The 22,937-nt window shown below is 40.6% G+C and overlaps 1 protein-coding gene across 2 annotated transcripts; it reads left to right on the top strand.

Moving 5' to 3' along the window:
* Window positions 1-73: 73 nt before the first annotated feature.
* On the top strand, window positions 74-22,858 carry LOC110987768 (GH3 domain-containing protein-like). Of its 2 annotated transcripts, XR_015426217.1 has the most exons (8): window positions 74-291; window positions 15,562-16,575; window positions 17,027-17,162; window positions 17,656-17,820; window positions 17,996-18,144; window positions 18,656-18,735; window positions 18,957-20,874; window positions 21,599-22,858. XR_015426217.1 is itself a non-coding variant. In XM_087140328.1 (7 exons), exons 1-7 carry the CDS (start codon window positions 171-173, stop codon window positions 19,176-19,178), a joined length of 1,887 nt encoding a protein of 628 aa, XP_086996454.1. In that variant the 5' UTR covers window positions 74-170; the 3' UTR covers window positions 19,179-21,240. The 2 variants fall into 2 exon arrangements, 1 of the variants encoding a protein (XP_086996454.1); XM_087140328.1 differs by lacking the exon at window positions 21,599-22,858 and having other exon boundaries at window positions 18,957-21,240.
* Window positions 22,859-22,937: the final 79 nt, after the last annotated feature.

The raw sequence follows: 22,937 nt of genomic DNA on the forward strand, positions 1-22,937 counted from the left end.
CATGCACGTTCGCAAATTCATACAAATTCTGTTCTTTGTTCACAGGGTCAAAGTATCACGTGGATAAATGTACTATAAAAAGCAAGAGTTCGCTGTTTTGCGCCTAAAGAACACCTAAAACCTGAATCAGCGTTTTAAGCCAAGTATATCACATCGTTCTTTCGTAAAGTATGGCCGTAACATGGGCATTTCGCTTTTTGGTATGGGGGTTGGTGTCTTTATCTGTCATTTCGTATGCAGTTTATAGTTACCTGCTCAGTGACGCTTCTTGGCCAAGCAAAGTCGCAACAGGTAAGTGTATGCTTTAGTATGTAGTAACCATTTTCTCGCTGTGTTATATAACTAGGGCACAATCGTGCCAGTTCAGCTGCCCTATAATAAATTCCATCAGCTGTTTCGGCGAAACAGCTCTTAATTTCGAAAAGTTTTTTTTTTGCTTTTTCGCAATTTCGCGAAAAAGGCATATTTTTGCTCTGTTTTTTAGGCTTTTTCTGCAATTTTGCGAAAAAAACAATCTTTTTGTTGTTTTTTTTTTGCTTTTTTGCAAGTTGCGAAAAAGTCATTCTTTTTGTTCTGGTTTTTCCTTGGCTTTTTCGCCATTTTGCGAAAAAGTGATTCTTTTTGTTCTTGTTTTTTCTTCCTTCTTCCTCTTCTGACCAAAAGCCCTTTTGTTTTGTGCACGTTTCTTCCACCATCGACTTGATCCTTTTGCAACTTCGGATCTTCATCAAGCTTACATCATTGAAGGACCTTCCTTCAAACAAGTGCCTGGGACAATGACGTCATGATGATTTATTGATTTTTTAATTGAATTTTAAATATTCATTTCAGCCCCTTGACTTTGTACACGTTTTCAAGGCTTTGTTTTGGAAACTTGACTATCTTTGATCCTCATCAAAGTTACACCAAACACAGACCTTAAAGCGAGGATAATACTAAAGTAATTACATTGTGAAGAATATTTCATTAAAATGGTAAAGTTTAAGCACAAATCATGTGACATGAAGTTAAAGGAGCACTGTTTCTGCAAACGAGTTTCTGCCCATTGACTTTGTACACGTTATCGAGCCGCAATTTTGGTAGCTTTGCGACGCTTGATCGTTGACAAAGTGATGTTCAACAAAGACCCTGATGCAAGATCTATTGAAAATGAATAGCGTCATGATGACGTCATCACCTTATTTTGTATTAATTTTTGAATATTTCAATTTTCCCTGTAGGTTTTGTAAACGTTTATTGACTTGGCATAAAATCAGTAAACTTTAATGCCTTTTATCTCCTAAAGGACATGTCCTATCTGGTTGAATTTTTGCAGATAACTAGAAAATAAACTGTTACAGACGAAGGTAGACCTCCTGTGCTGATGACGCCATCAGGGAATTAGTCACGTGACGTTAAATGTGCACTCTGTAGGGCCCTATATCTCCTGAAGTAGATGTCCCATCAGGTTCAAATTTTGCAGATATCTTGAAAAGAGAGTGCTTCATAGAAATACTAACCTCATTTGATGATGACGTCATCAGGAGACAAGTCACGTGACATCAAAGGTGCACTCTTTAAAGCCCTCTATCTCATGAAGTGCATGTCCGATCCGGTTCAAATCTTGCAGATATCATGAAAAGGGAGTGCTCCAGAGGAATATGTACCTGATGTGATGATGATGTCATCGATGTGGAGTCAAATTATATTTTATTTAAAGGACGTTATTTCCTGAAGTACATGCCTGATATTCTTTTGAAACCTTGGATCCAAATGGTTCGCCATCACGTTCGTGCAGTAGATTGATTGTTCAACTACTAAGAAAAGGATGCGAAAAAGCCCTATGTTGTGTTGGCAAACAGAAAGATGACCTCTGGTTTTTCTTTGTTTTTTCCTCTTTCAGACTTCTACTAGTCGACTGGCAGACCTTCAGACTATCATCCAAGTAGGGTCCTAGAAGAAATTCGTCATGATTACGTCATCACACGATTCATTATTGAATTTTGAATATTTAACTTTTCTCCATAGGTTTTGTACACTTTTTCAACAACTAAACTTCCACACTGTTGTCAACCTGATTTGATATATGTTAGGTCAAGATTCTTGATCCAATATTCGGAGTGGGTTTAGGAAAATGTTCGTCATGATGACGTCATTACATGATTTGTTATTGAATTTTGAATATTTCGTTTTTCTCCGTAGGTTTTGTAAACGTTTTTCGACAGCCAGACTTGAGCACTGTTCTCAACCTGATTTGATATATGTTAGGTGGAGATTCTTGGTCCAAGAGTTAGAGAGGGTTTAGGAAAATAACTGTCATGATGAGGTCATCACGTGATTTATTTTTGAATTTGTAATATTTTTTTTGCCATACTGTTTGTACACGTTCCTTTACTACAAGCAATTTTTGAGCATAATTATGCGTGAGCTGTCCTTAGCTTCGACCGAAAATTACTACTAGAACGAAAGAGAAATCATATCACATTTTCCCTTCCGTTTGATTGCAAATATACCCAAGAGTCAGATTATCAAATAATATTTCATAATTTGTTTCCAGTTTAGACAAAAATCACGTGACATGAAATTAAAGGCGCAGTTTTTCTGCACACGTTTCTAACCCTTTGACTTTGTACACATATTCGAGCCACATTTTTGGTAGCTTTGCAACGTTAGATCGCCATCACAGTGGTAGCCAACGAAGACCCTGATACAATAATTATTTCAAAGGGATGACGTCATGATGACATCATCATCTGATTTTTTATTGATTTTTCAATATTTCTTTCATCCCATTGACTTTGTACGCGTTTTCAAACCACCAATTTTGTAACTTCCAGATGTTTGATCGTCATCAAAGCTACAGCCAACAAAGACCTTGATACAAGAATAATTCCAAAACGATGACGTCATTATGGCGTCATCTTATGATTTTTTGAAATTAATGTGTTTTTATTTATTCTCCCCATTAAACAACTTGAAATCCGAAAAAGCTCTGTGGTTGGTGTTACAACCACTACCTCTAGTTAATGCTACTTAATGCTGTTTAACTAAAATTAAATTCAGGATGTTCTATTTAGACTTTATCCTTATCAACAGTCAACATGTTTTGAATGATAACCCCAAATCCTGGATGTTTCTAAACACATACATAACAAGACCTCAATCTCATGTTATACATACCTGTCGGCTTTTTGCATAATGCAGTATGCAAAAAAGCGTTGTTTTTCTACTTTTGGCCCGCCCTGTTTCAGTGACTGTCCGGATGACTCTATTAGTGAAACCCCCTCTAAAAGTAGCATCAGGGATAGCTAGGAGAATTGACGGGATGTGGATTAGGTCATGCATTGCATTTGGTGGAACGAACATATCACGTGATTTCCGGCCATTCTGTGGGCAAGGTGCTACCAGTAAGTTAAGTAACTTATAGCAAAGATTTTTGCAAACATGACGTCATCACCTGATTTAGGGTGGAATTTTGAATATGTAACATTTCCCCATATATTTTGTACACGTTTTTCAACAGTAAGACTGACGCGCTATTATCAATCTGACGCAATACATATTACGTCACACCCAGTCCTCAGGGTAGACAGGGTTTAAGAGCAAAATTGTTATCATGACATCAACATGCCTATATCCCCTAGATTACACGTTCGATAGGGTTGAAACTTTGCAGGTATTTCGAAAGGGATATATCAAAGACGAAAAAGACCACGTGTGACGGTGACGTTATTAGGTGCCAAGTCATGTGACCTTAATTGTGTACTCTTGAAAGACCTATATCTCCTTAAGTACATGACCCATTGGGTTGACACTTTGCAGATAGCTGGAAAGGGAAGAGTTATAGACGGAAATGCACCTCAAGTGATAATGACTTTTATCTCTTTAAGTAGGTGGCCCATTGGATGGAAACTTTGCACATACTTTGAAAAAGACGTATCAAAGACGAAAACATGATGATGACATCATCGGGTGCCAAGTCACGTGACTTAAAAAGTGCACGCTTAAAAGCCCTATCTCATGAAGTACGTGTACCATCGGGTTAAATCTATGCAGATAACGAGAAAGGGGAAGGTTAAAGAAGAAAATTGACCTCATTTTATGATGGCGTCATGGAGTGACAAGTCACATGACTTTCAAGGTGCACTCTTTAAAGTCCTATATCTCCTGTTCCATTGGGTTGAAAGTTTGCATATAGTTGGAAAGGAAAGTGTTATAGACGAAGGTTGACTGCATGTGATGATGACCTCATCAAATGACAAGTCACGTGACTTGAAAGGTACAATATTGTTTTCAACTGTGTTAGTCTGTCGGGGTATTGTATTCTTCAAATCATCTACTGATGACATCACCTAATTATCGAGCGCTCTCTAGCGACAGGTTAAAAATTCCTAAAAATGTATTTTGAATGAAAATTGATGTAGATGATCACCTTTACCTTGTCAACACGTGTGTGAAGAATAGCACTGATGACGTCATCAGACCGGAAGTTACGATAAAAACTTTTTTTATTCTTCAAAATCCGGTAAACAATCACTCCCGCGTACGAGATATAAGTGTGAATTGTGCATGAAATGGCAGGTAAAACATTGGAGTCAGCTGCATGAAGTACATAACAGGTGCACTTTTTCACACACGTGAAGCGCCGCCGACAAAAACCCCATTAATATATAAATTGCCAACTCGAAAATCCCATTTCGCACAGAGCTGTGTGGGTTGGTGTTGTGTGACAGTGTGTGGGTGAGTTTGTTTCTGCATTCAATTGGGGACCCTGAACAACAGAGGACAATAAGGTCCCCGAGTGACAGAGGGTCCCCGATTGACAACTGTGTACAAAACATATGGGTGGTCTTGTAAAAAAGTTGAAGTACAAACAAAAGAGGAACAATAGGGGGTCCCCAGTTGCAGGCAAATACACACTTACAGGTGTGGACGCCCAGTACCTGCCTGCAACATAGACGGCGCAGAGTGCGTAGGGTTTTTCTAGACTCGGGACTTGGCAAAATGCCGACCAATCGCTGCCAAGAGCAGATCGCATTGTATGGAACGCAAAAAGGGGACACATGTTTAAAAATCGAATCTGTGCCTTTTCCGCGGTAAGTATAATGTTTTGTATTACATATCGTATTGTACATGTCTTATTGGGTTGAAACCTTGCAAGTAGTTAGGAAGGGAAGATTTAGAAACGGAAATTGACCTCACGTGATGGCAGACGATTCACGTGACATTAAAGGTGCACCATTTAAAGTACAGTCTCTCCAAAAGTATTATCCAATTTGGTTTAAATACTGCACTCTTTTAGGCCCCGTATCTCCAAAAGGACATGGAACAGCGTGTTGAAAGTTGGCAGGTATCTGGAAGGGAATGTGTGATAGACGAAAATTGACCTTATGGGATGATGACGTCATCAGTAGACAAGTCATGTGACATTAAAGGTGTATCCTTTAAAGCCTTATATATCCAAAGTATGTGTCCCAGTAAGATGAAACCCTGCAGATATGCAATCACGACAATGGCCTTTTCAATGAAAAGCGAAAAAGCCCTATGTTCTGTTGCAAACAGACATAGAACCTGTCGTTTCTTTTTTCTTTTATTATTTATTTATTTCTTTTATTCTTTATTTATTGTTTTCTGTTCGTCAGGATGTTTTGGTGGCATTTCGCAATTTTTCACACAGCATTTAAAGTAGGCAAAGGAATAGTCATTATTGCATAGATGTATACGATGACGTCATCGTGGGTCATGTCACGTCATTAAAAGTCCATTATTTCGGAGTCCTATATCTACAGAGCAGTATGTCGGATTTGGTTGAAACTTGGTATGTTATCAGACCGGGATGTGCTCTAGATGAAATTTGAGCGATCTTTATGTATGTTTTAGCTTGTTTGCCATGCTGTTACAAAACTGTTTTGCATTAGAAGCCTTGGAAGCAAAAATCTGCGAAAAAGCCCTATGTTCTGTTGCAAACAGACGTAGAACCTCTCGGCATTTTTCTTCTTTTTCAAATATTTGTTATTGACATAAAACGGGGTCGTTCTACACACCACTTTCGGTCCTTACTTTGGGCCAATTTACTTCAAACCCGGCACATTGTTACACTATCACCCTAGAATGTATGCTAAATCATGATGTCATCATGACGTCATCATCTTATTTGTTATAGAATTTTGATTATTTAATTTTCCGCATATGTTTTGTAATCGTTTTTCAAGTGCCAGAATGGCATGCTCTTTGGCCACTCAACAAAACAAAACTTTATCTAAGCAAAGACCATACAGCCTAGATTGCCATAGAGGAATGACGTCAGCTTGACATCATTATTAGATTTATTATTTAGTTTTGAAGATTGAATTTCTCCCATTGAGTTTGTACACATACTGAATCCCATTGATTTTGTGCATACATACAAGTGCCTTTTTGCCTAAGCGTTTGCGCATGTCCGTACGGTCGGTCGATGCATAGCTAGAGCTCTATGGTCAGTGTGAACGTTGTCGCACAGTCTTATTGCAAGGTTGCTATATAATTTGGCTATATGGTTGTTAAAAAAATCGTGCGAAATATCGAGGGGAATGAACTCTGAGATTTCATGTTTCAGGCCTCAACCAATTTTGATTCTCAACACAAATCGTCGGTGCTTGTTTTATTCCTCCAAGGTGCATGGATCAATCATTTCTGCGGTCTCGCGTCAATACATAGATTCGATCGGGACGATATTTTCGACTGGCCCATGTGTTTTCTCAGGACCTCTTGGGACTTCCCGGACCTGAAATTACACCAATTGAGTTCTCAATGGATTTTGCTTGATCAGAAGATTCCAAGGTAATCCCATAAAAGCTGGACTGAAACCAAATTTATGCACCGGCACAAATAAATTGCAGACGGAGTTGACACCTAATAGGCATGATCACAATGATCGTTAGCAAGGGTGTGCTGTGATATGTAAATCTTATTTCGTGCATGCATACTATGCCATCCGGCTTCCCGCCTTTTACTTCTCTCCATTCCTGGGTGTGCATGAATAAAACCGCTAGGCAGTGGCACAGGAAAAGTACTGTTTTCGGACTGAATATCCTACATTCATCACACTTCATGGAGGCAGCGGTGTAGGAGAACAGCCATAGAGCACGCTAGCCCCGGAGAAAACTTCCCGTGGACTCAAACCCCGCAAGGAATGAGCCTTACAAGCCCACTGCCAGCCGATGTCTAGGCCTGACGTATGACGACGCTACACACGGCCTAGGCCTACGTACACCAATTACATGTTGTACTGTACATGACGTACGCTACATACACGTACGGGACATGAACGGCATAGCCCACACAGCTCACGCACCGCAGCCTGCGAATCGTGAGCTAACGTCAGCCTAAACGTTACCAACTGTGTGCGGATTGGGCGACGATCAGCACACTATAAACGGTTTACTAGTTTTAGCTGTTTTCCCCGACCAAGCAGTGAAATCAGCGACCGTCAGCGTCCACATTTCCTCTGACCGAGCGGTAAAACGGAAGTTGATCATCAGCCTGATTTTCCCTGACCGAGCAGTGAAACCGAGCGACCATTAGTGTCCACGTTCCCTCCGACCAGGCGGTGAAAACCTATCGATCGGAGCCGAAACATCCCGGCCGACGTAGCAGCGAAATTCTGCGGCGACAATCGTCTAGACCTCGTTCGACCAACATCGACTGAGCAGTGAAACTAGGTGGAGTATCAGCGCCGAGGGACGACCGTGTTATTGGCGTCAGGTTCCCCAACCCGTCCCTGAAACCGTGAACATTTCCTCCCATCCCATCCCCGTGCCGTGAGAAAGGAATTTTCCCCAGCTGACCCGCGGATCAACGGAACTGCCTAACGTACGTGACAGTGAATTCATCGTTTTGTGCACCCTACGAATTTTTCAATCCTTGAATATCTTTTCATCGAACAAGTCGCATCATTATTTTTTACACCTTCATTGGAACGTTACATTTCGTGGTGGCCCAAAACACACACATCGTATCGGTGCCGCCCGACATTATCCTAAGCAAGTTTATGCGTGCGGATGCATAAAGTAGTTCCTGAACATACTGCACAGTGTATGGACACTCCACGTCAAGTTTTTTTGAGGATTGACCTTTGACCCTATCGCTCCGCCGTAACCGTCCAAACTCGCCGGAACTGTGCATCAACGGAATCAACGAGTAACTAAGACTCTCCCGTCGCAATCACATGGCTATATTTCATTGTTTGAAAGTGCATTCACAGTTTGATATTGCATTCACTGTGTGATATTGAATTCGCTGTTTGATATTGCAGTCACTCTTTGATATTGTATTTACCGTTTGATATTTCAATTACTGTGGTTACAAGTCGCATTCATTGTGACAATATTGCACTTGGATAGATTTCACAGATCCGAAAGAAAAGTGTGATTTGTAATGGCGTTGCATTTGTATACTGAAAAATACCAAATTCAGTCAGGTACAGGAACAGGTCAGGCACAGCCCTAGAGAGCTGTAACTCGTAATCATGGCCGAATTCCAAGAAGTAAACTGGAATGCCAGTGATATCGCAGAGGAATCTAGACTCTTCTGGCAGCGAATGGAGCTATCCCTTCAGGACCAGGACATCACCAATCCTGCCAAGAAGGCTATCAAAACAAAAATAGCAGTCGAAAAAGAAGGCCTCAAGAAAATAAACTCATCCAGCTTGAAAGCTGAGGAACAACAAGAGCCAGCAAAGCTTTGGGAGCTGTTCGAGCGACAGCTCAACATCAGGGTCAACTTTCGAATACACCGACTCGAGCTGATGCGATACCGCCAGAAAGCTGAGGAGCCTATAGACGACTTCGTTAACAGATGTCGAGAGAAAGCAAGTGAATGCAACTTTGGTGTTGATGAGTGCCCCGAACGGATTATCGAGTTGGTCATTTTGCATCAACTACATCAGAGATGTTCCAGAAAGATCTGCTCGACAAGCATATAGGCTACAGCATCGAGGGTATGCTAGACGATGGCCGAAAATACGAAGCCATCAGCGCTGGGAAAGTGTGTCTCCGGTCACTGGAGCCTGGGCGTCTGTCCATTCATTCACACCAACAGGCAAGCGGCAAATGTGGACTTTCCCACCCACCCAGACGTTGCTCAGCCTACAAAGACACCTGCAAGGCCTGTGGGTCTAAGGGGAACTGGGCAAAATACTGCAGAAAAACGAATGGAAGAAGCAAGGATCGCGGAAGATCCAAATCACCGAGGAGACGAGGCTGAAAAATATCGACAGAAAAGAAGAGCTGCAGTCCCGGATCCAAGTTCTGCCAACACACCAAAAAGCTAAAAGCAAGGAGTGCAAGTGATGACAACCATGCTTTCCATGCAGCAGAGTATTCGGCAGAAGAGGATGAGACTTTGTTCCACACAGTAACAGTCTCAAACCCGTACATGAGCCCTGTCAAAAACGTTGGAAATGAGACCTACACGACGATTGCAGTTATCTGCCCAGACATCTAGGGTACACGCCGTCTGCGTACAAAGTTGACACCGGAGCTGGTGGCAACACACTACCACTTCGTACAATCCGACAAATGTACAGAGAACGCTGGAGATCTTTCGTCAAACCTATAAAGGCGAGACTAACAGCATACAAAGGAACAGAAATAACATGTCTTGGAAGCATCGAACTCCTGTGTCATTACAAATCGATCAAGTGGAGCAAGAGCAAGTTCTACGTCGTATAGATGTTCCTGGCCCGGCCATAGCCGGCCTGCCAATGTGCCGTGACCTACAGATGATTACTATTCACTCCACTGAGATGCTTCTCACTGGTCAAGGGGACAGTGGACCCGTGTCCCAACCCCAACAGATAGCGGATGGTCAACGTCCGTACCAAACCAAATCAACTCAGTGAGCGACCTCCCAAAGATGTACCCCAACCAGTTTGACACCATAGGAAACTTCAAAACCAAAGCAAGCGTTCATCTTAAAGAAGATGCCAAGTCAAGCATTGATGCACCAAGAAAGTGCAGCGTCTATCTTAAACCTAAGTTCAATGCCAAGCTGGACAAAATGGAAGAACAGGGAGTGATCCGTAAATTCACCCATCACACCGATTGGTGTAGCTCACTTACAACCAGCCAAAAACAAGATGGATCAATCAGAGTCTGCCTGGACCCAAAGCGCCTGAACCAGAGCCTGAAAAGATGCCTTCATGAGATCCCAACCTTGGAGGAATTAAACCCCGACTTTTCAAAGGCAAAGTACTTCTCGAAGTTGGGTACAAAAGCTGGATACTGGGCGGTGCACCTAAGTGAAAAGTCACAAGAGCTGACTACACTCCGATCGGCATTTGGGCGATACTGCTTCAGACGTCTACCATTTGGCCTCTCTAATAGCCAGAACATATTCCAACAGTGTATGGATGACATCACCAGGCAAGTACCGGGATGTGTCGGCATAGCGGACGGCATCGCGGCATATGGCAAGACCGAAGCAGAGCACGATACGAATCTCATCAATCTGATGGAGACCGCAAAGCGTGAAGGCCTTGTCTTCAACAGCACCAAGTGCTCCATCAAGACCAATGCCATCGACTTCTTCGGCTCGATATATTCAAGCACTTGAATCTGCCCAGATCCAGACGGAGAGGAAGACATCCATAACATCCTGACGCCTCAAGACAAAGAGGACTTGCAGAAGTTTCTGGGGATAATCACATACGTATCTCCATACATTCCAAACCTGGGAGACAAAGCAGCGTCCCTCAGAGACCTCCTCAAGAAAAATATCCCCTTCATATGGCAAGAGGATCATCAGGCAGAGTTTGTTGCACTGAAGCACTCATAGCCGCAGACACCTGCTTACAATACTATGACCCAGAGGTTGAAACAGTCCTAGAGGTTGATGCATCACAGTGCGGCCTAGGACGCTCTTTTTGGGTTGTTATGGTTAGATTTGCAAAGCATCATACATGATAACCAACTTGATATTACATTCATCATATATACTTTTACCAGAAACCAGATGGGGCTTGATTGTTATGTACCGCTTTCATATCACAGGTTATTCATAGAGACATTGCATTGCCTAGAATAGAAATTAAAGTAAATTTCAAGCTTCAGAAACTCATAGACAACCTTCTTGAAATTGTACTTTCAAAAGAGTGGGGATGCTGTGATATATAAATTAGGGACTATCTTATTTAGTGCATGCATACTATGCCATCCGGCTTCCCGCATTTTACTTCTCTCCATTCCTGGGTGTGCATGAATAAAACCGCTAGGCAGTGGCACAGGAAAAGAACTTTCTTCGACATGAATACCCTACATTCATCACACTTCAGGGTGCACCGAGCCTAACAGCTACACATAGTCAGCGGGCATCTGGGTTTGGAAGCTGGATGGGTGAAGTGCTGGAACAGGGTCTGGTAGGCAAAAGTATGCGTATTACAAAACATTCTCAACTGCAAGTTTTTGTCTGCACTTTCTGGGCTAAGTCAGGACAGTGATGTTAGGGGAACAGAGCTCACTGAGATTAGCTCTGAATTTGCACTGACATACATGACATATCCCGAGAAACTTGAACTCTACAAATGGCCTAATTTTAACATTTCGATATGGTCACCTTATGTCCAAATGATGGATGATGAAAACAGCGATTAACAAAGATTATGTAAGTCCTACATGTTCAGCATAATCCAGTGATCAACTTGCACATATTCATTGTTCAATGGTTTCAGAATGATGGATTTTATTCAAAGGTATGTCAAATCAGGATGGAGCACAATACCTGTATATGTACGTACTGTACATGTACATGAGCAAGTTTTACGATTGCGCTGAACATACACATCGAACTGACTAAAGTCCCTCAAGGTGCATACCGCATTTCATAACTGTGCCCCCCTGACAAACCATATCATTATGGATTCATGGTACATGTGTTAATATCCAAAAATGTATGACATTCCAAATCGAATGTAGACCTATGGTTATTTATACATGTCGATGTACCGTAAGCTGTAAATCGAATGTAGACCTATGGTTATTTATACATGTCGATGTACCGTAAGCTGTAAATCGAATGTAGACCTATGGTTATTTATACATGTCGATGTACCGTAAGCTGTAAATCGAATGTAGACCTATGGTTATTTATACATGTCGATGTACCGTAAGCTGTAAATCGAATGTAGACCTATGGTTATTTATACTTGTCGATGTACCGTAAGCTCTAAATCGAATGTAGACCTATGGTTATTTATACATGTCGATGTACCGTAAGCTGTAAATCGAATGTAGACCTATGGTTATTTATACTTGTCGATGTACCGTAAGCTGTAAATCGAATGTAGACCTATGGTTATTTATACATGTCGATGTACCATAAGCTGTAAATCGAATGTAGACCTACGGTTATTTATACTTGTCGATGTACCGTAAGCTGTAAATCGAATGTAGACCTACGGTTATTTATACTTGTCGATGTACCGTAAGCTGTAAATCGAATGTAGACCTATGGTTATTTATACATGTCGATGTACCGTAAGCTGTAAATCGAATGTAGACCTATGGTTATTTATACATGTCGATGTACCGTAAGCTGTAAATCGAATGTAGACCTATGGTTATTTATACATGTCGATGTACCGTAAGCTGTAAATCGAATGTAGACCTATGGTTATTTATACATGTCGATGTACCGTAAGCTGTAAATCGAATGTAGACCTATGGTTATTTATACATGTCGATGTACCGTAAGCTGTAAATCGAATGTAGACCTACGGTTATTTATACTTGTCGATGTACCGTAAGCTGATTTCACGAAATTGTTGAATTTCCTTATTTTGCTTCTTGTGTATACATGTTCATGTAGGTGTCCTTTGTACTACTGCTGGAGTGAAAGCTGGAGATAAATCTGTTCTCCATGTTAGTTCCCAGCATTGTAATTCAACGTAACTGCAATTACATGTAGATATCAGAGGAATGGGTACCAACGATAAAGGAAGCTGCTGTTTTTAATAAAGCAAGGAAGTTAACGTGATGGTGAAAAGACCTACTGTTGCATTGACATACAGACAGACTGCCAGTTCTGATTAATGCAGTCATGAATTAAAGTTTGTGCGTACAATGTTTGTGCTTGTGACCGTGCAAAGTGCATTGGGCATATACTAGGGAGCTGGCAAATTGCCAAGCAAGTGACGCTGAGCAGATTATATTGTATGGAAGGCCAAAAGATGACATTGTTTGGAATCTCTCATCTGTGCTCTTTCCTCGATAACAATAATGTTCTTTAGTATTGTACGTGTCTGATTGCGTTGAAACCTTGCAGATCGTGAGGAAGAGAAGGTTTATGAATGGAGATCGACCTCATATGATGATAATGTCATATGAGGAGTCACGTGACATTGATGGTGCACCCTTTAAAGCACTATGTCTGATGAAGTTCATGCAATATTGGGTTTAAACTTGGCAGATATTTAGAAAGGGAAGTGTTACAGACGAAATTGGCCTAATGTGATGATGACGTCATCAGATGACCTTGTCACGTGACAATAAAGGTGTATTCTTAAAAGCCCTACATCTCGTGAAGTACGTGCCCGTTTGGGTTCAAAGCTTGCAGATGTCTTGAAAGGGAAGGACTTTAGACGATCATTGACCTGATGTGGTGACTTCTTCATGTAACTAGTCATGTGACATTAAAAGTACATTTTTTAAAAAGTTCTGTATCTCCTGAACCGCGTGCCTGATGGTGTTGAAATTTGGTAGATAGCTAGAATGGGAAGTGTTATAGACAAGGTGACGTGATGTAAAGGGTATAAACTTTAATTCGTTACATTCGTTACATTCTTAAGTCAGAATGGGTTCAAAAATATTTACCAATACCAAAAATGTTTTTAGAAACGTTTGGAATTATTGGATTGATATTTGAGTAAGAAGTAAGAAATTCAAACGAAGCAGTATTTCAAATGAAGGAATGCCCTTTTCTTAAGAAAAAGGAAATTGCAAAAAGCCCTTTGCTCTGCCCTTAAGACAGATAAAACCTGTCGTTGTTTCTTCTGACCAACACCCCCCATTATTTTCTGCACGTTTTTTCAGCCAACAAGTATAGCCCCTTCGCAACTTTGGATTTTCATAAAACTTACATTAATGAACAACCCTCAGACATAGATGCTCCTAAAACAATGACTCACAATGACGTCATTTACTGATTTATTATTAATTTTTTTTTAATATTTATATCAACCCATTGACTTGTACACGTTTTTAAAGCACAATTTGGGTAATTTAGCGATGTTCGATTGTCATCAATGTTACACCAAGCATGGACCTTAAACAAAAGATGGCACTAAAATAATAACATAATGATGACGTCATCAAGTGACTTAATATTTAATATTATGTTAATGTAACAAAAAACGTATCAAATCAAACGTGGCCTCCCGCAAAATACTGTTTACAGCAAGTGGCAGAGTATTCCTCTCGTGTGTGTTAAATCAAAAGACCCTTCCTACTGATCGAAACTGGAAGTGGGCTTATTGTTTGAAAGTGGCAATAGGTATCAACTTGCTTTCAACGGTGTTGGTCTGTTGGGTATAGTATTCTTCAAATCATCTACTGATGACGTCACTTAATCGGCGAACGCCCTCTAGTGACAGGTTGAAAATTCTGTCCGTGGCAAAGTTTGTCCATATCGCCTGAAAATCGATGTAAGTGATGACCTTTAACCAGTTAACACGTGTGAAATTTGGGCCTATGGCGTCATCGGATCGGAAGTTATAATAAAAAGTAATTTTATTCTTCAAAATTCGATAAAAAATCAACCGTTACAGATTTAAGTCATAACATTTTCATAAGACGATAGCTAAAACATTGAAGTCAACTGCTTGAAGCACGTAAGTGGTGTACTTCTTCACACAGATGAAGCGCAAAGGACAAAACCCCCTTCCAGTATTTGTAAACTCGAGAATCCCATTCACTTTGCACAGGCTACTGTGTGCGTGAACACGCGATATCTGACTGTAACACACGCAGCGCACAGTGTGTAAGGCATATACTCAGGAGCAGGCTAATTGCCAAGCGCATAGTGCTGGGACCAGATCACATTGTAGGGAACGCCAAAAGGGAAAAAATGTTTGCAACCTATAATCTGTCCTCCTTCCATAATGAAAATAATGTGTTATATTCTATTTTGTATTGTGCATGTCTGTCTGGATTAGAAAACATGCAAATATATAGGAAGGGAAGGTTTATATACGGAGATTGCCCTCATGTGATGACCATGTTATCAGCAGACAAGTCACGTGACATTGAATATTTAATATTTTCCCGTAGGATTTGTACCCGTTTTGCAACAGCCAAACTTCAGAACTCTGGTCAATCTAACTGATTTTATTTTTATGAACACTACTGGTCCACCACGTGAAGAGGATTGCAGGGCAAAATTGTCATAATGACATCATCAGGGGTCACATTACGTGAGGATCAAATGTACAAAAGAATGCGAAAAAGCCCTCTGTTCTTTTGGAAAACAGACAGTAAGCTCTGGTTGTTTTTTGCTTTTGCTTGTTTGTTTTAGCTTTTGTTTGGGTTATTTTTGTCTTTATCTGTTTAGGTATTTTTGCCGTCTTGGGAACCTTTTCCTCCATGATGGCCTTCCACATTTCTACCCTGCGATGTTCTGAGACTCATACTCTAAAGACACTCCTAGTGCAGTATGCCACCCATCAGACGATGAACCTCTACGGTCCGTTCTTCTTCTCAAAGATGTCGATGGCCTGGAGACAGCCGAGCAAAGCGCAAGAAGCATTCCTCCTGGAGCTGATCTCCCGTGATGCGAATACTGAGTACGGCAGGCGATACTTGAGAGGCATTCAATCACTGCAAGATTTCCGAGACAAACATCCACTCACTAAGTATGACCACTACCAGGATTACTTCCAGAGACTGGCGGAAGGAGAGAAGAACGTCTGTGTGGCGACCAAATTTGACAGATTTGGGACTTCTTCTGGTACCACAGGCAAGGGAAAGCTGATTCCAGTTGTGATGAAAACCTCCACGGTATTTTTACTGATGATATCCCAATGGTTCTTGTATAAGCCAAGTCCCATACAGAAAATATTCACTTTGTATTGCCGACCAGCACAGAGGTTTACAAAGTCAGGATTGCCCATTGTTCCGTTTTTCTTTATCAGTGCAAGTGTATTCGAGCAAATTCACTTCACGGCCATACAGAATACACCTTTCAGCGCTTTCCAGATTTCAACTGACTTCGAAGCCACCTATGCCCACCTTCTCTTTGCTCTTCTGGATAAAAGCATTTGTATATTCACGGCACCATTTGCGTCGCAGGTGTATAGGGCATTTGCAATGCTGGAGGATGAGCAAGATATGTTCCTGGAGGATTTGTCTGTAGGCAGGATCAATCCTAGCTTGAACCTTGATGAGGAGATTCGACGGTCCCTGAATGCTGCATTGAAGCCCAACCTAGCGAGGGCCAACGAGCTGAGAGCGGAGTTTGCTCGAGGCTTTGAAGGCATCGCTATCCGGATCTGGCCGCATTTGCTGGGCATCACAACTATTGATATATCTGGATACATGAAAAAACTCAGTGAAAAGTATACAAAAGGTAACAGCCATCAAACTATTGACACCCGAAGAATTGCAGCTTTATTTGTTACATACCTGTGTGCTGTCTGGAGTCTACTTCTTTACCATTACGACCGTCTTAAAACGTAGATCTCGAGCTGCTGAAGTTTTGATTCGATTCGTTTGTAACAGTAGTACGACGAATTAGAGAAAGTATTGACCCGGACTTTTGTTGGTTTTTTTTATTTTTTTTAAAAACGCATTCGTTTTTCCCCTGTGACGTAACATTTGGCTTGTATACTCTTCAAATTTGAGTTCAATTCAAAAGAGTCCAATATGTCATTTAGCGTCGGGCCGGTGTTTTTGGTTGTGTGCTTACTGGTACATTTAAAGTGACAAACCTATACTATGGATTAGTTTGCCTCTTTAAAAAGAAAAGTTATACCCTAAATTTAAAATAAATTGACGACTTTCATTTAAATCCTGCGTAGGTACCAGGTCTTATAGTCCTATCTATGCCTGTACCGAGTCTGTTGTTGCAGTTAACTTATGGATGGACGGCCAACCACAGCGCTACGTGCTGCTTCCCACTGAAGTCTTGACTGAGTTTGTTCCTGAAGACCTCTGGTTAGACTCAGTTCTTTTTGAAAAGTGTAAAACTATGTGAAGCAAGTCTCAAAAGATAAATCGGGGAGTGCAGTCCTAGATCCCCCATTATGCAACGTATTTATCTACTTATCATTATCATCATTTAAATTATTAGTTTCCTATTAGTTAGATTGGAAAACTAAGGAGCCTTTCTCAATTTTGTTTTTAAGTGTGGTTGAGTTGAATCTGTAAGAAAGCTTGATAGAAACCAAAGTTTTTCGATCTCAGGCCAACTTTTGATGGATGAACTTGTTGTTTTTTTAATCACCTAATGACTTCGGGCAGTGAACATTACTGTCTGTAAGTGCGGCCTGTACAACTAATTTCCCAAAATACGCTGTGACATTTCCGTCGAAAATGTGAAAACGTTTAGCTGGTGCCAGAGCCCTTGGGAAAAACGGTTGGAACGAACGACATGCCAAGCCGTATTGTAACAAAGTCTAAAATAATTCCTATTGTTCATTGCCCACAGTGCGGAGGAGAATCCAGAGACGCTACTGATTGACGAGATCGAGGTTGGAAAACGCTACGAGATAGTCCTAACGACTGTGTCTGGGTTTTATCGATACCGCATGGGCGATGTGGTTGAGGTTGTGGGTTTCCATGAGAACTGCCCCGTGATTCAGATAAAGTATAGGTAAATTCAACTGGATAGACCGTCAATATTTATACGTTAAATTTCGTACCAAAAAGATAATTCTGGCGAGGACATCTGCAATTTTTTTGAATTAATTGTCTATTCAACAATGGCCTGACGTTAAGATAGTGAGAAAGTAGTCTGTAAGTCATAATAAATGTTCTCCTCAATTCAGAACGGGTGAACTGCTCAATCTACGCAGCGAAAAGATTGACAAGCTTGTTGTGAACAACGCAATACAGGAAAGCTTGGGAAACTGGCCAGGGGTCACACTCGTGGAATGGACATGCGCCGAAAGCCCATTGATGTATGGGGACCAAGAGGGTAAATATCTGCCCAAAGTCCTGTTAGCCTTTTTAAGGCCATTTCTGTGGCCTCGAACACAAAGCTTCCGTTGAAGAGGAGGCAAAAAACCCACTCTTGGACAATAGTTTACGGCCATTTAATGTTGGAATGAAAATGCCTTACAAAGTATTTAGCTCTTGCACTTTTATTTGTTGATTATTTTATTGTTACATTGTATTGGATACGGTGTAATAAAATTTGACTTCTCGCTTAAAATGGCTCGCAAATAGCTGCCATTTACCTAAGAAAACTTTGAACAATATAATGTGATACAATGTTTACTTTCTAACGATTCCAAGGATATCACAGAAAATCGGTTGTAGCGTGCAGTTATTGCATACTGTAATCTAAAAAAATATTTCGTATTTTTTTATTACACTACACACTACAATGATGCACAATACCATTAGTTTACAAAAATGTAGAGCATATAATACCACTTGAAACACTTGAAGCAAATTGAGATTAATGATCTTTGTTCTATCCTTAGGCGTCCAGTATGATATGTACTATCTACTCTTCGTCGAGTTGGAAGCAGAGGTGCTTTTGTCGTCGAAGCAAAAGTCCTTGGTAATTTTACACACTGGCTACAGTAACAACATTTATAGCAATAAAGTAGAAACTTTGTTGATGTTTGTTTCCCAACCACCACTGCTATTTCAGTTGTTTTTAACTGCTATTGTTGATGATGCAATTTTGGCATCAGGAATCGAATCTGCTATTTCTTATAATTCCACACATCTTGCCGTTTGGGCTTTTAGAATCGCATGTATTCCTTTTTCTCTCATCAGTTCGATAAGTCCCTACGCAAACAGCATGAGTTCTATGACCATTACCGCACAATTGGCACCATATGCGAAGCTCGAGTGATGATCGTTCGCCCAGGATCCTTCAAGAAATTACAAGAATTCATCGTAGCGAACTCAACAGCTAGTTACAACCAGTTCAAGATGCCAAAAAAGCTACATACAAAGGCCACTGTTGATCTGATGATGAGCAGCGTCACTGATTAATCGTCAACTCGACATTTGTTCAGGTTTACATTTTATAAGGGAAGTTAATTCTTTTCCCCCGAATTTCAGACTTCCACTGTGGTGTACATTTCAGTGTTGAAGCCATAAAATATTATTTTGTTGGGGTTAAACAGTGACGTATAGGTATTGAGAGAGAGTAGAAATGTAAATGTAAGATAAATGTGAGCTAAAGTATAGAGCCATAGTGTGTACAATCAAAACAATATGTTGACTGAATGTTCTCAGAGCTACAACTTGACAATGTTCGATGAACATTCCTTTCCTTTGCCAATTTAGAGGTTTGGTATTTTTTACAAGGGCATGAACCTCCTCATTCCTTTCCTTTTTTCATGAGTTTTCTGGGAAATGTACCGTAATTTTCGGAATATAAGCCGCAACCCATGCGTTGATTCTCACGCTGAAAAATGTCTCTGCGGCTTACACCCCAGGCGGCTTATACGGTAAACTCTTAAGGATAATATCAGTCACAAAAGCCGCGCCGGGCCACGCATACCACGTGTTTTCGTTGGTTGTCGTTCACTCTGAAACCTCGAACCTCGCAGATTAAATGAAAATTTGAGGATTTGAAGTTATTAACAAAATTCTCCAAGTCATGGTGTCACTAACAGAGGCCCTACATGAAATTTGTAAATAATCTTAAACTTTACTTGCCCGTGGCAAGATTATTTAGTGATTGTTTTCCGCTTTTTATTCAATCTCATGGTGTATTTTTGGAGACCGATAATCATTTTGCTAATTTTTTTTAGTGTTATAACCTAAAATACTATAACCTATTGTTATAACCATTGAAGCGGTTGATTCTTTTTACAAAGAATCCACCGCTTGAGAAAGAGAAAGAGATTTTTTTATACCGTTGAAAAGAATCAACCGCTTCAGTGGTGTATCTTCGTGCTGCAGATTTTTCGTCTTTTCGCCGATCATAATAAGCATGAATAGCTTCAGAATTTTTCTGCATTTTTACTTTCTGTGGTCAAGTGGTTATTGGAAAGAGTCAGCGATTGGATTGTCCATGAATGGGTCTGTGGTAGTAGTCGGGCTAGCCTGAAAACAGGGTTTGCAATGTTCGCAATGTGGTGTGCAGTGTGTGTGCGCCGCAAACAGCATGCATGCAGTGCAACATAAGCGGTTCCAATGTGTCGACTCAACCAAGGTCTCGTGTCGTATTTTTCACTTTGAAGCGATTTGGCGGTGTTTTTTTCTTTATCGGCGTTACAAAAATTTTGGGATAATCGGATGTAGTGTTGTGGAAGGTTACAGTGGTATTTTTATATAAAAGCCTATTCTTTTGGCCAAAAAATAGTCGACTTACGAGATAAAATGATCTTTCTACTTAAAGAACTAACTTCAATACCAAGATTTTATTGTACGTCCCCAAGTGCATAACTTTTGCTGGCCGTTGGTAAAAAAGGCAAAAGCTGATGCATTGCCCATGCAGGACCACCATCCAGCAGCCCCCCCCATATTAAATTTGAGGACTTAACATTCAGTTTTTATGGTGACACCCATTTTCATTTTGTTTTATACTTTTATTAGAATTTCACGTGTAGTTGACGAACTGTACTTGCTGTATTGGCGCTTCAGCTCACAGCGCGATGACCGTGTTGGATCGTCAGCACTGCAGTGCGGCTTATACACCAGGCGGCTTACACACCAGGCTTATATTCCAATCATCACCGTATGTATGTTAGGCAATTCTGCCCTAAAAAACATTACATTCTGTCGATGCGCGAAATTACAATGTAAGTTTCTATGAGTTCCTTTAATGTTCGGTGGCGCTCTTACTTTCCACGCACAAAGAACAAGCGTAAGTACAATGTACTTGGAGAAGTGAACTGGTAACGACTGTACAGTGGTTGCAGGCCAGCAAATAAGGTACCATGGAAAACAATGACAAATACCCACACTTTTAAAAAATGTCAAGAAAAACACTACTTTATCCGTTGTTGAAGAAACACATCACATTAAAATTTGTTAACTCGTGTCTTTTTATAGTTTTGAATGTATAATATCATAAACGTCTGAGCTATGATCTGCCTTATAACATCGTGCATTGCGTCACCTTTTCATAAATAGAAGCCTTCTCTTTATTGCAAAATAGAGCTACAAAAAGAGCCTGTTTGTATCTGTTCCCTCAAAAATACAAGGTGAATGTCCAGATGGTTATTTCCTCCTTTCTTTGTAAAATTAATTATAGTCTATTTGCCACAAAATGTTTTTAAAACACAGAAATTTAAGTAGTCGGGATTTTGTACCCCAGGAAAACTCTGGACTAAATTTGTGGCGGGCTGTAAGCAAAGAGTCAATTTCGTTGGAAACCGTTAGACCCTGCTGTCGCCCTCGACGGCGTTGCGCTGTGTGTTAAAAGCGCCCTCTGAAGCTGTCTTCTTTGCTTTTCGCAGGACAGTGAGATGTTGAATTGAAGAGGAGGGGTAGTTTCAACCTCATTCAGGTATCACAACATAATTTCAAATTCTTGCTTCGTATTCTCCATTTGTGCATACGCAATATTTTTTGTTTGCTTTGTTGGAAAAAGTGCAAATACACCACGCTCAACGCAGCATAAGGGCGATTCACAGAGATGTTTGTCGAGAGAGTTACGACATGATTGTCTCAATTGTTGGAACCAAAATGGTGAATTATGCGCCAGTGAGGTGCACACAGCCAATTAGAACACAATAGTTGCACGCTGTACATCACATATAATGAACAACCTTTTGGTTGCACTGTCTAAAGTTGACACTCAGTTCTGGCGATTCGCAATGTCATGCACCACCAAGAGGTTGCCAAGGTGAGGCCCTTTTCGCAGTTTATTGTGGGAACACACTGACGAAAGTTCTTTGAGGCGGCTGCGCTGTACACAAGGAACTTGAGTTGTTCTGCTTTCCTTTCTTGAGTTAATTAAAGATTAAGAAGGGTTTATAGTATAACTCTTTTTAAATCGTGTTTTTGTGGGGCGCGGGATGTCCTGATCAAACACATATTTCCTCTTATTGTCTATTGAAATTCTCTCAAATAAAATAAGCGGCAAGTCGGCTACTTGCAAGTCGGCCGACGGCAAACGTGTCATGCAAATTAAAAACAAAACAAAAACACCTTGGATTCGTTAAATCAATCAATCAATCATCAAAGTGTTTAAGATGGCTATATCCACAAAAGTGATCAGAGACACCGTGAGTGACTATAGTGGAATAGGTATACGAAAGGGACATACTGCTGCTGAAAAGGAAGGTTTTCAGTCTTCCCTTGAAAAAAGTGACGGAGTCGCTTGCCCGAATCTCCAATGGCAATTTGTTCTCTAAACGTGGAGCGGCACAGGCAAAGGCCCTGTCACCACGGGAAGCCGTCCTACCGCGTGGTTGTTCCAGCAGCAGTCTTTCCGAGTGCTGATTTACAACAGCAACTCTGAAAGTCTTTAGTACCTAAACACAAAAGGAAAATTCCAAGCTTTGCTTCCCGTTGTAGGAGAGAGCTTGTCCTAAATAACAGACAAGTTGACCCGTAATAGGCTTCGTAGTGGACAAAATTCAGCATGACAAAATATTTAAAACGAAAAAATAAGCACGCAAGAGTTGCAGCATATGCAAGAAATATTTATTAATTAGAAAGGCCAAAAATGCAACGACATTCAGAAAATAAACGTAAGATTTCATAAAATGGGTTACGGTGTGAAGAGTCTCAGTTTATGTATAATATAGTTTCAACATAAAATGTTCATGACAAACGTTAATACATGCGTCA

This window comes from Acanthaster planci, linkage group LG08 (assembly GCF_054643075.1).
Source record: "Acanthaster planci isolate LZ-2023a linkage group LG08, COTS_SCS, whole genome shotgun sequence".
In the NCBI taxonomy this organism is placed as follows: Eukaryota; Metazoa; Echinodermata; class Asteroidea; order Valvatida; family Acanthasteridae; genus Acanthaster; species Acanthaster planci.